Source organism: Atractosteus spatula, chromosome 15, assembly GCF_055471065.1.
Source record: "Atractosteus spatula isolate fAtrSpa1 chromosome 15, fAtrSpa1.hap1, whole genome shotgun sequence".
Lineage (NCBI taxonomy): Eukaryota > Metazoa > Chordata > Actinopteri > Semionotiformes > Lepisosteidae > Atractosteus > Atractosteus spatula.
Genome location: NC_142720.1, coordinates 20,134,008 through 20,149,627, shown reverse-complemented (window position 1 = coordinate 20,149,627; position 15,620 = coordinate 20,134,008). Strand labels below are relative to the sequence as shown.

General features: G+C 37.6%; 1 protein-coding gene across 1 annotated transcript in view; it reads left to right on the top strand.

Moving 5' to 3' along the window:
- The window catches only part of ryr2a (ryanodine receptor 2a (cardiac)), a 194,809-nt gene that overhangs the window by 60,157 nt on the left and 119,032 nt on the right, over positions 1-15,620 (top strand). The window contains exons 2-3 of the mRNA XM_088933768.1: positions 5,941-6,060; positions 9,217-9,325. Of these exons, the coding sequence (XP_088789894.1) occupies positions 5,941-6,060; positions 9,217-9,325 (229 nt within the window). The remainder of the gene's footprint in view (positions 1-5,940; positions 6,061-9,216; positions 9,326-15,620) is intronic.

The following is a 15,620-nucleotide window of genomic DNA, read 5'->3' as shown; positions in this document are numbered from 1 at the left end:
CAGCCCCCCCGGTTAGTGGGTGCATTTTTTTAGAATAGGGCGATCGGTTCCCATTCGTTTTGCAGCTGTTTATTGAAAAAATCCATCATTCCATTCCAAGAAACATTAAGATTATCAATGATGTGAGGATGCATCTGTCATGTACAAAGGCCATTCTGGACACATCTGTATGCAGGGACTTGTGTGGGTCAGGAACAGATTCACCAGCCATGTTATTGACAGATTAAATATTGATTTCGTCCATCGATTCAATTTGGAGATGGTGTCCCTGGGATCATTAACCTATTAGCAACCAAATTTTGTTTGTAACTTTTTAAAAATCTTTTTAAATGATGAGTGATGCTCAGAGACCATTACTAAACATCATGGACACGGAGAAATAAAAAATAAAGTCAAGACAATATCTTTTATTGTCCCTCTTTTTTAATATATGCATTTTCCCCCTTTTTACATTGTCTCCATTTTAATTACTAGTAACCTAACACTCTGAAATTGAGCTTCTTTAAATTTTGAATGATATATGAAATAAAACATGGAAATTATGTCCTACTTACATTATTTGAATTTGAATGTTAGCCCTTAACTGCTTCATAGCAGAACAGGAGAAAACCTTCATCACAGCCTGTACAGAGCAGGCTGATGTGGGTCTTGGCATTAAGACCAATCTTGTTACTGAGCATTTTCTAATGAACAGTTTACTCAAATCCTGTTTACTCATATTAGTAGGTTAGGCAAAGAATCATGGTTTAAATTGAACGTTAAATGAATATTTGAGAAGAAATACAATCAGCTTTTACCATGCCATGTTTGATTTCAATGAAAGCCTATTACTGTATATTTAATGAACAAGTAATGACATTTTCTGGAATGATTGAGATATAATTAGTGCACAACCAGCTTGGTATTCATGATACTCTGGCAGTTATTATATAAGTGAAAGCATAATGAATATCTGCTTTCCATTTAGGACACTACTCCTCCCCCTGTCCAGAGCGCACACTAGCCCACTGCGCTGTCTCCTAGAAGAGGGAAATGAGAGTCACCTTGGCATCTGCACAAAACAAGGCTCACCGCTGTGAACATACAGTCACGCCTCAATCTGTAATGGATAAATGCTTCTGCTTTGATTTCTTCCAAACTGGATGGCAAAACGGATTATCAGTATTTTTGTCAGAATTGTTGTGCATTACAAACAATCTGGTGAACATGTGTAGAAGGAAGTGAAAACACTTTGTAGGGACTGATAAAGCCATACAGCAAATTACCTCCCCACCTGTAACAGCCAAGGGCTAAACTGACACCTACAGTATATCATTAATCACTTCCTTTCTCTATTTTGATTTACTAAATCATGAATTTAGTGTCATTTTTCAAATGTGGACTTTATCCCCAATGGTTTTACCCCTGTGTAACAATTTTTGGCACTGCACTTGGAAATACATTATTAATCTTTTTATTCTTGACTCGAATAATGAGGAAAATGTGGCGACATATTTGAAAAATAAAATAGGTAAGGTTAAAAGGTATTAAACAACAAAATGTGTCTAATCTAGTTTTCTTAATTTTGTAGTTCTATTTTTTAAATTACCAGTCTGCTGTCTACTAAGACTGGTGCATACTGTACAGTATGTTGATTTTAGCACTTCACTATTTCTGATGTACACTGGAAAACAGCAGAAGCAAGTAAATAATTCCACATACTTTTCAGCCTGATCCAATCCATACTGCTTCTCCTTTCTCTTTCGGCAGATTCTGATAAAGCTATGATCTTTCTGTGTTGTTGCGATGATGTTACTGGACTGACATTAGCATCTCTAAAAGATGGGATACAACTGCATTGACGTAACACTTAATGACAGTATCCTACAATGGTAATTGTTTAAACATGATGTACTCCATTTCATCATGTCTCAATTATCTTTCTTAGTGCTGTTGGAAGTTCAATTGCTCAATCACTCCAATTTATTGTATACAATTGTAAAATTGGAAATTGGCAAGAGCAGTAGGCAGCAGCTAAATCTGACAGCATTGCAACACTGATTTCAGCTTCTGGATTATGAGTAGGTTGTGACCTTTTAATGAAGATAGTCTATTTTTCATTGAAGTATTAGTACTGTACAGTATGTAGCCAACTTAAATGTCCCGTACCTCTTCAACAGTACTGTTATTTATATGCTTAGTAGATACGTTTGTGCGGAGTTACTGTACATAGAAAAAATACAATACAGAGATGTGCTAGTAATGCAATACAATAATAATACAATTTATATAAAAGTCAAGGATACAGAATACATGTACAGTATCAAGAAATAATAATACACATTTCACATCGGATTTCACATATAATCAAATTCTAAATGCAATCAATTGCTTATAGTGTGCCAAAGAAATAGAAGATATCAGTCTGACTTGGCTAGGGATGAGGATAATCACACAGGGCAGACGTCTTGTGCATTCGAATAAGATGGAGGTCCAAGCCGTGATGGTTATACAGGTAGGTGCTTTTTGAAGAGGCGCTGGAATGTATTTTGCTCAGCCCTATTGTTCGGTAGTTTGCTTCACTGTTAAGATGTAGAGCTGTGAATGATTTTTATAAGCATTTCTAATGAAGTATGATTCTCACCAGTATCTACATCAATAATTGCGAGACCGTTAAGAGTCCTTGAATGTGGACAGGTTGAAATGAGATCTTTTTCCCGGATTTCTTGTTAGCTTTATTCTTTACTTCTGGTATTTCTGAAACCAAACACCAGCTGCAGACAAATTGCAAAAATGCAGTACTCGCATGCTGATTTGTCTATGGTGTAGTTCATCACTATCAATAAATCAAAGATGAGTTTTTCTGGGGGTTATTTAATAGTAATTAGAAACTGATTTGTACTTGAAAAGGGACACAAACTCTGGGAGCAGGACTGAAGAAGTCAGGAATGGATTGCATCAGAGTGGAACAAGCCAGCCTCCTCAGGAGCACCGTATCCGTGGACACTTGAGGCTGAAGATTTAATTAAATACTGAAACCTTAGCCTTGCTTGAAAGCAGTCCTTGAGGCTTTAACATGGGTTCTGAAAACATGAATCAAAGGGACTTCGAAGAAAAACTAAAGAAGAGCAGAGAGGACTGGAATAGGTTGTACATTATGTTTAAATTTTATGGTTTGACAGCATCTTATGAAAAGTTAAGTGATTCACGTATAATTCAAGAATCACCTCTACAGAAGAAATACGCAGAGTAGGAAAGTCTGAAGTTTTAATCATGAGTTATCTCTTTGCTTTCTCTCTATTTTGAGGAAACTCCCTTGACATGATGTTGGCTATCATTGGTCCTGCTTAGTGAATAAATATGAAAATGTTTTTTGCAAGAAACTATAATAGTAGTACCTTTAAGTCATGTTTAATTAGAATTTCTGTTTATAAGTGAACAATTGAATAAAATGGCCCGAAAATCAGTTGAATGCCATCAATACAATACACATTTTTAAAATAATAGATTTTATCACAGAGCAAAGAAAATACAATAATTCACCATCTTGCATATCAATATGAATATAATACCAAGTAGGACCAGATTAGTGCAGATACCCTGTGGTGAGATAAATACATGTACAGAGCACATTAAGAGGGATACATTTAAATACAAATATTGGGGGCCACCCACTAAATATGACATATTTCTCTGATGAGCATAACAAGCCCCAAGACCACATAGACTTTATGTCTGTACTTCTTATGAGCTTTGAATGACATGCTGTAATCAGAAGAGATTTTAATTAGGCAGAAATGTTATGCTTCATACTCAGAGATCTGCGATAATTGCCTCAAACGAACAGCTCTGTTATCCACATGCTGTATGCTTCCTTTATCAATAGCTTTGCAGGTCTACAGACATACGTGTGTAGCAGTTGCTGAGGCAGCCTTTATAATACAAATAGTACTACTGTTTTAACACAAGCCTGCATTCAGAGTTTATTTCAGTCTTCTTTACAAGCCCTTTACAACAGATACAGCCAGTTCTAAAGGACTGGTAATGGGACTTTTATGAAGTGGCGATTCTGGGAGTTAGTGTCTTTGTCTTATGAGTGGAGGGCAAAGACATTTTCTATTCTGTGTTACTAAAGGTGTGTGATTAATATGGAGGCGTGAGTCAGAATAAATTCATTAACTTTTTTCACCTTGTGTTCTGCTGTTAGCTGTATCCTATCCAGTTCTTTTCTACAGGAAATCTGCTGTTAGATAATCATGTATATTACTTATAAATAGAATTCTACAACCTGTTGTTACAACCTGTTACAATTAAAAACAAAACACTTTGATTTTGACTACCATCACTTTTAAACTGTTTTAAACTGATTTTTGTTCTTGAATTATTTGGGACTTTGTCTTCAAAAGCAAGCTAAATATTTTAGATGAATTACATTTAAGTGCTACATAATACATATCAATACATGTTTTTTTCCTGGCAGTTTCAATGTTGTTTAGTTTAAAGTGCCTTCATCATACTTTCTCATGACTGTGTTAATTTTTAAAAACTGTCTTTATTGATAAGTACCTATGGGTGTTAGTGTTTTCTCACTGAAATGGATTTTCAGTCAGCAGTTATTATACCAATGCATTATTATAAAAGTACATCTTTCCAGAAGAACTTTTTTGTGCAAATGAGTGTAACCAGGTGGAAGCACAAAGGGTAGATCCCAGCAAACCAGTCTCATTTTGTGACTGCATTGGAACCCAGCAGCACTGAGAAGCAGCAGCTATAGATGACGGTAGCATTCTAAAAAATAATTGTACTTTTAATAAGAAGAGCAATTACAGCTGATTATTTTAGTTGACTTAATGAGCTAAACCCGCAGGTTACTGGTTTAACTGGACTAATTGCTTGGTTTGGAATAGCTTTTCTCAGCTCTTCAGGTGCCTCAGCTTTAAAATCCTGCGGGACAATGACTGGGCACTCCTAATCTAGCAGTTAACAGCCATCCGTAGGGGTTGTTGTTATGCGGGATTCATTTAAATCTGGGCCTGGGAACTACCTGGTAGTTCTTGCTTCACTGTAAATCAGAACTAACTCACATACATGTTTATGCGATTTGTGATATACTGCCTGCAGGATTATTTAAAGTTCGATGCTTAACTTCTGTTCACTGCAATTGACCTGTTCAACCTTTAATTGGATTGGCTGACATACAGTACATGTCTCAGAGAAGAGTCAGAGACATTTTGCTGCCTTTGAATTCTCGTGTTAAGATATGACACATCCTCCTGTTTTAGTTTTCTTTGAAACCAATGACAATATTAGTATTGTTGTTGTTTACAGTATACCCCCACTGGAGTGTAGTTAAAAGAGGAAAGATTATATGAAAATGTATTATTGCATTTTATTCTACTACTAACACTGTCAACTAGTAACAATAATTTTGATCTATTATTTTTCATTTAACTTTAATCTATTGTTATTTGTTTCATTTATTTTTTTGTAATACACATATCCTCCCATGCATTTTCAAACCTCTTTATCCAGTCCAAGGTCACAACGGTCAGCGGAGCCTATCCTGGCAAGCAACAGGCACAAGGCAGGGCACACCCTGGACAGGACGCCAGTCCATTGTACAGCATACACTTACACATTGACACAAACACACACACTCACACCAGGGCCAATTTTCACAGACGTCAATGAATCTACCCACATGTCTTTGGACTGTGAAGGGAAACTGGGGCCCCCAACATACAAACGCCACACAGACAGCACCCCAGGACAGCGAGGCAGCAATGCTAACCAGTGTGTCACCCTGCCACCCTAAAACAGACATTTCTTTGCCAGTTCTTTATTGCCATTCATGGGAATTTATTTTCAATGTCCGCCTTTGTGTGAAAGTATTGTGTAGAAAGTATTCAGCTCCGGCCATCAGCCACGATATTAATTCACTGCCTTGCGTGTCTCCTGCAGGATGATGAGGTGGTTCTGCAGTGTTCCGCTATTGTCCACAAAGAACAACAGAAGCTCTGCTTGGCTGCAGAAGGATTTGGGAACCGACTTTGCTTCCTAGAATCGACTTCAAACTCCAAGGTAAAGTACAGTACAGTAAAGTATAGGGTTTTAGAGCAATACCTCCTTCGGTGTTGATGTTGTCTTTCCGATGCTGCAACATCCGCGTCTTGGTTTCGACTCAGTTTCGGGCCTAGTTTAGCCCAGTATGGCTGCATCTGTTTTGTTCTAGTCTGTTCATCTATTTTGCTGGGTCCGAGCTAGAGGAAGCGGGAGCTGCTGTTGCGGCCTCTGTTAGCTCCAGGGCAGCAGGTGCAACAGCCATGGCGGCGGCTCGGACACGGCTCGTAGGTCTTGTGGAGATGGTGGTGGCGTTTTGGACGGCTCTGCCTCGGACTCGTGTTCCTTTGATCCCGTTGCGGGAGCTGCTCGTCCTCATGAGCGGCGTTGAGGTAGACTGCGCCCAGGCTAGAGCTCGCTGCAGCTAACTTTTCAACCGCGGTTGTTGTAGCACTGGCTGCAATGTTAGCTGTAAACTGGGGATCGGGGTCTGGCTCAGCAAACTTGAAATAACCACTCAATCTGGGGATCTTTTTAAGAAGATCCTACTCACACTGCTCTTTCAAGCGCCGTGACTTTTGGTTTTGCGCCCCAAAATCATATTTTCCTATCGCACATTTTGAGGCTGGTTACCGTAAACTTGCACCAGAGATCACCCGATGAATCCGCCAAAATGAATTTGAACTATGAACCCGTTGCATCTAACCAATCATTGGTTCACAAATTATTTCACGTTTTTATGGACCAATGGGGGCCCACAGGTCCGTTTAAAAAAAATACCCCGGCCAATCAGGGGCACCTTATCACTCCCACTGGTTCGTTTAAAAAATATTCTGGCCAATCAGGGCTCCCTGATCAATCTGCGACCCCTAGGCTACAGCATATGCTAGCCTGTTCGCCCCTGCTGGCACTGGACATCTAAGGTATCTGTGAATAAAGTACAGTATGTCTTTCGGGCTCTTATTAAATTATTGTTTCAAATGTTGAGGCACGGTATTAATTTGTTTAGATTTGTTAGAATAACACTTCATGATCAGGGTTAATGCGTGGTGTTCCTAAAACCTGAAAATATGTTTTAGTGCATTCCAGAGTCAGAAAAAAATTGAAATTTGAGTTCAGTTAACAGAAAAGAGCTTGAGATATGACACTCTGTCCCTGGGGGATACAGTAGCAAGCAGTCTGGCTGGGAGCCTCCCTTGGTGTTCTGAGAGAATATTATTCCCAGCAAACCCTTTTCTCTAGACACAGAATCTGAAAAACTCCACTGTCACTTAAAACGGCACATATAAACTATATCGTGTAATAGTGTAGCACAATGTTGACAGTGCAGAGGATGTGCATGTCTAAAGAATAAGAGCTCAACAGCTGATACAGACTGCTTATCTGAACACCTCAGGCTGCACCCTGGTTGAACAGAAGAACACAACTATTCAAATCGCCTTTAAGGAAAATGATTATTAGTACTGATACAATTACAAATAATATAGTATGTAAACTATATAGTGTGTTAGGGAGAGAAGAGGGAATTACATGTTTAAATGAGTCATTGAGAAGCTCTGGACTCATTTGTGCAATTTCTGACAGTGTCTCACAGAAAGGCAAGACCTAAGGGGATAATAGGAGTCTATGTGGTAGCTTTATTGTTTAGCCCATTCCTGGAATACTTATTTGAACTTCACTTTTTTATTTTGTCTGAAGCAAGGCAATTTTTAATATAAAGTTGTATCCTAGTGCCGTTTTTTCCGTTTTGGTTTAAGAGACCTATTTCTTACACATCGTCCTTTTTGCATCATTTTTAAATTGCTGTTAACATCAGGCTACAGTATATTATAGAAAGTGCTTTGTTAAATTAACATTCCTTAATTAAGTTGATTAAGTAATCAGGGACCAATACTAAGCTTAAATTCCTTTTCCTAAAATTATTAGAAGCTAACAACCCAGTTGGAAATTGAAAGTAGCAAAAAACAATCGATTTTCCATCTTATTCAATATTCAGTTTGGAAAAGAAATGTATGTAGTGCTGTCCTATAAGGATATTAACCATATTGTTATGGGATACTAATGACCTTTAATTTATGTTTCTTATTTCTGTCTCACATTTTTGGAACTTTGTATTGATTCCTTTTTTGTGTAGTTTTGGATTTGTCTTCTTTGTTTTTGGGATGATCAAAATTTGAATGAACCTCTTATTTATCGCCTACTTATTAGATCTGGAGGGATTTGCACACCTTTTTATGAATTGGGGACTGATAAGCCACCCACCATATTTCATTCTGCAAATCCCACACCAGAGTGCACATTGTATGGAGGAGTAGTGTGGCTCCATCTAATAGAACAGCAAGCTTGCTGCTCCACACTGCAAGCAATATTGCAAAGCAGTCATTTTTACTGATCTATATAGCTTTTAATCCCAAAGGATCACCGAACTCTCTATACAGTACATAGAAGAGGGCACTCTTCATTCACCACTGAAATGCAGCACAACAGATAAGGCAGAGAAGTGAAAAATTTCTTCACCAGCTAAACACTCGGGAGGCCAGACGACAATCCCAGAGTGGACTTTACATGACATCGGGGTGAACATCCCTAATCTTTGGAAAAAGGACCATACGATCCTTAATAGTTAAACTTTCATGGTCAGGACTTTGGTTTAATGTCTCATCCGAAGAACAGTACCTCACACAGCACAATGCCCCATTGTTTTTTTTTTTAATAATTCTGGTCCACACTGAAGTGTGCCCATTGCCGGTACACCAGCACCAGGTGTAACCTGGATTTCTTGAGCCAGGACTGACCAGGTCCAGCCTTGCTTTGCTTCTGCAAGTTTTGATGTGGACTTGCAATTTAAAGACAATTCAGCCTACCTACTGCAACTCAACCCATTCAGCGTGGAGAGTTGTCGTCATCTAACAGCAAGAAGAGCTCTACACAGCTCAGACTGTTTTTCAGACAAGCTCACTTAACTGGGTAATTCAGGACCCCTTCTCAATTCAATATTCAAATACATAAGTGGATCATTTATTCGATTACTGTACTATTTAAAAATGTGCTAATGTTTTCATGGGGATAATACGACACGATATTTCACAATGTGATAAAGATCTCTTATGTAATGATTTGTACTGTATGGAATGACAGGAAGTAATTGAGTAATTTTTCTTAATTTGTCTCCTGCAGAATGTTCCTCCAGACCTCTCAATCTGCACTTTTGTGCTTGAACAGTCCCTATCAGTGCGAGCCCTGCAAGAGATGTTGGCCAACACAGAGGAGAAAGCAGAAGGGGCAAGTAATCAAATGCCTATTATTGCACTCAATCAACTGCAGATAAATGGATTTGTCTTTTGCCAGATATGGTGCCATGAATAGAGTTGATTAATACCCCAATCCTCAGCCACCTGTGGACTCTGCTTTTAGTAATTTGTTTCACAATGTAGGGAGTGATGACAGAAGGCAGAGTAGAGGGCAGTTCATCAAAAATAAAATTGTTTTAGATTTTAAAAAATAAATGTACACGTATTGGTTTTAAAATAAATAAAGATGTACAATTTAAATGTCACCTTTTTTATCCCCCAAGGACCATATGAGAAAATGTGAACACACATTTCTTCTTAAGATATTTCCAGTGCCTTCCTCTGTTTCTGAACACAAGCTCTTATTGAAATAGGAGGAAATGATAGCTCTCATTCATCACAGCTGGGGAGCTAGAATATTTCCCACGTCTGTTCTGCTGATGCTACATAACATTATCACTCAGTGCTTCATATTGCTTAGTGCACCGCATTAGCTGATGCGACCATTTACAGCGCTGGGAGCTGTGAGCTCATCACTGTGCAACGTGTTCATCATGAGCCATAGGTTAATTTTCCTAAAATTAAACAACAGGGTCGACAACCAAATTTGTCGATCACACAAAGTAAAATTGGGAGGTTGTGAATATTTTCACCTTTATATCCCATACTAATTAAAAGATTTTGACAACAGCACTAAGGAAAAGAGAGCCTAATCGGTTCCCATAGTAACACTGAGTGGATGCAGTTAACCTGACATAATAAGAGGACAATGACAACAAGGGAAAGCAGGGAACTGCATCTTGCTGCTCACAGTTTATTATTTCAAAGCTGAAAACTGACCTAAATAATGAAGATTAGAGTTTTATAACTTACTCTTTGTAATATGATTGATTAGTAATAAATTTGACAGATGAATAAAAGAATTCTACGAGAGGGTTGCTATACTTTCCTTCCATGATGTTTTTACCAGTTTTTTTTCTTTTACAGTATTAAGATCTTACAGTGATTAAGCAAAATCATGTTTCCGGTAGTATGTGATTTGACCTTGCTGCTGTTTATCAGAATAATTGCTCTAATAATTACAAGACAGAACTGAAAAAATGTGAAGAAAAAATATTTTCCTTATTCTGAGCAGAGGTGTTTGTATATTTACATAATTAGCATCATCTCTAATTTCAGGTCAGGTCATTCTGCTTTTCCAGGGTCTTCAAAACCTAACTATTTCAATATTTGTGTTAAGAATTCAATAGTACGTTTTTTAAATGATTCCTGTGTTTTAAATGAAAAATACGTGTACTGTACCATGCAGGGGATGTCATGCAATGAGCTGTTTTGTGATAAATGTTGTACAGCATGAAAAATTACTTTTGCTATTAGTGGGAATTGAGAGCTTTTAACTACATGTGCAGTGTTTGTAGATTAAATGAACTGAACTGCATAATTGCATATTTATTAGTCTGTTTCCTTACCTCCTAGCATCTTTCAGTAAAATTCCAGAAGGCATGCCTGAACATACTCCCGGTCTACTGATTGAATCCTCTCTGCTTCTACAGATATGATCGTGAGATTATCCAGGCTTTAGAGCAGAAATGCCTCTTCTTTTACTGCAAGATGTCACTGCAGGTGTTAGGACTATCTTGTATAACTTTGTTGTGTGCATTTAGCCAATTATCCCTGCTGAGAGACAGAAAGATGTCTTTCAGAGTACTTGGTGGATGTGGCTCTCTCTCACTGTCTCTGTGTGTGGAATGGAAGTTTGTTTTTCTGCTCTACAATCTGTAGCTTGAGATTTCCTGTATGGTAAGATGCAAGTTGTGTGTCCTCTTCTTTTCAATATAATGAGGTGTTAGGCTGCTTACCTTATGTGTTTTAGTGATAATTCTTTCTTTGGTGCTTTTAATACAAAGTTGTGTATTGACTAGCAGGTAGGGTGGTTGGTAAGTAATTTCCATAACTGAACCACTTTGGCTCATTGGGCCAGAGCTTATCCTAGTTTCTATAGGGTTAAGTGGACGAGACGTCAAGACCCCAACCCCACTCTCTCCCAGTACAGGACACTGGTCCATTACAGGACCCCTTGCAGTGCTGGCCTTTATTTAGTAAGCTGGGTGGACTAAAACAATTGGTACAAATTACCTTGCCAAAGGTACAATAGCATGCCCACAATGGGACCTTGAACCCACAACCCACCTGTTATAAGGCCACAGTGCACCCACTGTGGTGCATGTCCTCTTTTGCTGCAGGTACCAATAGGAAAAAGCAAATGTACTTTATGTACTAAAAACTATTGCAGTCATTAAATCACTGGAAAATCACTTGGTGACCAAAAAATTATTACAACTTAATTAATCTGTAATATTATGTTTTAATAACAATTTAACCAATAGTCCCTAAACAATTGTTTTGGACTTTAATTATACAGCTTAGCTGTGGAATATTTGTTTGCATTTATACTGTACATGCGAACACATTAAAATATTTAGTGAACATCAGTAGAAACTTAGCTCTCTATGCGTTTGTTTTTTGTCAAATTAAGAGATGCTGGATTTTGATTAAATGTTTTTGAAGTCATTGTGGTTAAATAATGATTCATGGCTGTTACTGTATATACACAAGTGACAGTTGTGGAAGCACTTCATCACCTGATCAATGAGAGAGGTTAAATGGTGTAATTTAACCTGTTAAATGTCAAGTGTCGAAAAAAGAAAAACACAGAGAGGAACCAATATTTATAGTTTTAAATTCAGAGAAAAGCGCTTTTCTCTCATTGGTATGTTTTAGGCTGGACCAAGTCAGCACACTGTTGCTGTGTACCTGGTGTATTCACAGCTGGCAAGAGATTACAATCAATTACAAACCATCCGTGACGGGCCATGATCTGGGAGGCTATGAGGGATAATGCCTCACCAAGATCAATGGGAATGTCCTTGTGTCCCGTGACAGTGAGCAGGAGTGTCTAGTTGCTACAGAACACTAATTGTAGTGATTGATGGCAGCCAGCTCTACACTGATCAAGTCCTGGGACCCCACCTGTTGCCCTTCCTATAGAAACATTCAATCAAGATAAATATTCTCGTGCTGCTCATATAGCTATGGGTTTCTTGTAAGACCAGACTGTTTTAGAGTCAATACTATTTTTTATTAATGGACTTCACTTTCAAAGACTTTGGATTTAACTGTCAAAATCTGCAAAGGGGGATTCTTTGTCAGTAAAATCAGAAATACCTGACTATCCCCACAATAACAGACAAAGTATAAGGCAATTGGTATACTTACATAATTCCAATTACAATAGGAATGACTTACAATGGGTGTAGTTTGTGTTTCATATGCTTTAGCCATTTTTTAAAAAACTTAATTTAAAAAAATATACTAAAATGTACAAATAATAAAACAAGGTAAAAATTAATACCATATAGGTTTGAAACAGCAGTTTCTGTGGTGCCCTGTAGATGTAGGTCTGTTGCTTATAATTAGCGTTGTTTGTGTTTCGTATGGTTTTGAGAATTGTAGAGTATATTTATTAAATAAAGAGCTTTTATATTTATGAAAAAAGCTCAATTTGCATTGACTGTGTTGATAGCAATTGTTAAAATTAGTAAAAAGTTTCAAAAAATGTATATATATTATAGACTTTTTCTCATGTAGTAGTGTATTTTTGGGCTGAAAAAATGTCATTTGTGATTGAACAGGCATTTGGCAATAATGGACACCTCTTCATCCCCACTAGTCTATTAAACTGAGAGTTTTAATGTACTGTAGATATGGCATGAATGCTCTACTTGCCAGAACTGAGCATTCTCCAGCATTTGTGAGATGAGCTGAAATGATGTCAGGCATCTAAAACTCGGAGACCAGTGAAGAGGCACATGATTTTCTAGACTCGATGAGAGGAATGACACAGGATGCCACAAAACAGCATTTTCAATCTGGTGTAAAGCAGGTGTTGAAGGTGCACAGCTTGTATTTCTACCCTGTTTCACACTAGGCCCCCTGTTGATCAACCCTGTTTATGACAAGTGTTAATCAGTCAAATCAGTTTGCTGATGTCGCATCATTTTAATAAAATGTCAGTATGCCTGGTGCAGAAACAATTGTGATTTTCCTGATGGTAACTTTATGAATTTATGCAATAATCAGTGAGAAGTTTGTTTTGATATATAATATATATAACATATAACGTGATACACTTTTATATAAAAACGACTTGTTATAGCTATGCATCGTCAGGCAGTAATATCCATTACTGTTGCCACAGGAGTGAGAGAGAAGGCTATGTAGATCATAACTACAACGTTTTTTAAAGTCAGGAGAACTAATCTACATTTTTTGGGGGTAAAAATACTCAGTGCTTCGCTATTTTATGTTCTTCTTTACTTTTTCTTTTAGTTTTAAATTGTATTTACACACCTTCAGAACATGCTAATTCTTTATGTTTCAGTACTGAATATAATTCATGCACAAATATAATTAGATAATGCTTTATTGTCTGATTTCTCAGAAATTTGTTTTGCAGCTATGTTTTACACACAGAGAAATGTATAGAAACATACAAACCATACGAATAAACATTACATTAAAATAAATATAATTTTACATGCAGTAAAAGACATCACCCTATACATAGTCATTACACACCCTTCCTACAGGAATCCACAATCACCCTAAACCCATATAATTGCACATTATCCCTTCATATTTGCACATAATGTACTGATTATGCTTGCTCATAAGCATTATCTGTAACCTTTAAATTATGTCGAGTAACTACTTTGTTTTCAGTATTTCTTAAGCTACCAATTCTGTCTTCTCTACAGTGTTTGTTACAGATTAGCAAAATTTTCCCAGAAGAATGAAAAAGAAGGAGAGACTTTGCTCTCTTAGTTTGATGGTGTGAAGTTAAAACAATTTACAATTCTCATTTTTGGTAACACTGCTATTATTACAATATGTTTTGACACCCCCATATTTTATTTATGAACAGCTGGTATGTTGACAAAATTAAAACAACAGAAAAGCGCTTTCTCACGTATTCTATTATCATTATTCTGTCCTCCTGCTTCTCCTGAAGATTACAGGTTTAAAAATGTGGTCCTGTTGGAAAACTCATGAGGTGCTCGTCTGAGCTATAACTGTAGACATTATGGGTTTCAGCCTCGGTCATGTCACATGCTAAAAGTGGTGATTCACTGAGCACTGCTGAGTGTTGGCCAGGACTCTCACAGCTCCTGTCTCACTGTGACCCCTGCAATTTTATGGGTGCCTGCAGGCTTTTGTGGTACGGTGATCAAAACCAAACATTATGTTCTTCATGAGGTATTATTAGAGGACTGCAAAACAAGTATACTGTAACTGCATTCATTATACATTGCACAGTTATGTACTATATAATCAAACCTTCTGTTTTCTTTCTCATTGCTTACTGAGGGTATAGAGGAATCTCGGGTCCCTTTCATGCGGAACTTCCTGCTGTACAGAATCATGGGATTCCACATAGTGTATATTCCTTCCTGTGTGCATACATTTGCGCTTCTTATTGGTAAACTTGTTTTGCCAAGTGCCTTATAGATGTTTTGAAATTGAAAGCTAAAGACATATTGTAGTTGTTGATGCATCCACTATTGCTGGTGGTTTATGTAAGAACAACCAACTATGGTTGTCTTATGTTTTTTTAATCATGAGTTGCATTATGACTGTAGAAATACAGTTCATCTATAATATGCCATATTTATCCATGCAGTCCAAGCCTGTTATAATGGCTTAATCCAAGAAAATTTATAAACCTTGCAGCTCTGGTCTGAGCATGCAATTTGAGAAGAAATGAAAAGATCTGCAATAAAAAGGTTGTCGTGAAACCAGTGGAAGTCGAGCACAATCCATGCTGCTACAATAAACGAATGTTAACGATGGGAGGTGCAATGTTAGAATTTGAGAGCTGGCAAAAGAAGCTGCTACTGTATGTGCAGAAGGCCAGGTCACTGCTCGTCGAGTCATGGAGGGGAAACTACACTCTGCCAGACTCTTTCAGTTTGTGCTTTCGCTGCTTAATTCACAGAGGCAACTGTTTCCATTCCAGTATGTAATTTACAGCTAAGGCAGACCAGTGCAGTGGCCTGGGGGTCTCTCTGCGTGTATGTATGCATTACATGTATATACAGAAACCGAATGATTGGATGCCAGCGTGCTCTGATAGAGTGAGTGAGGGAGCAGAAATTGTAAGAGCTCTGGCTCTGCAGTTCATTTGTAAGCAAAGCACATTCCCCAGTAGCTAAATGGAAGAAAATAAGAAGA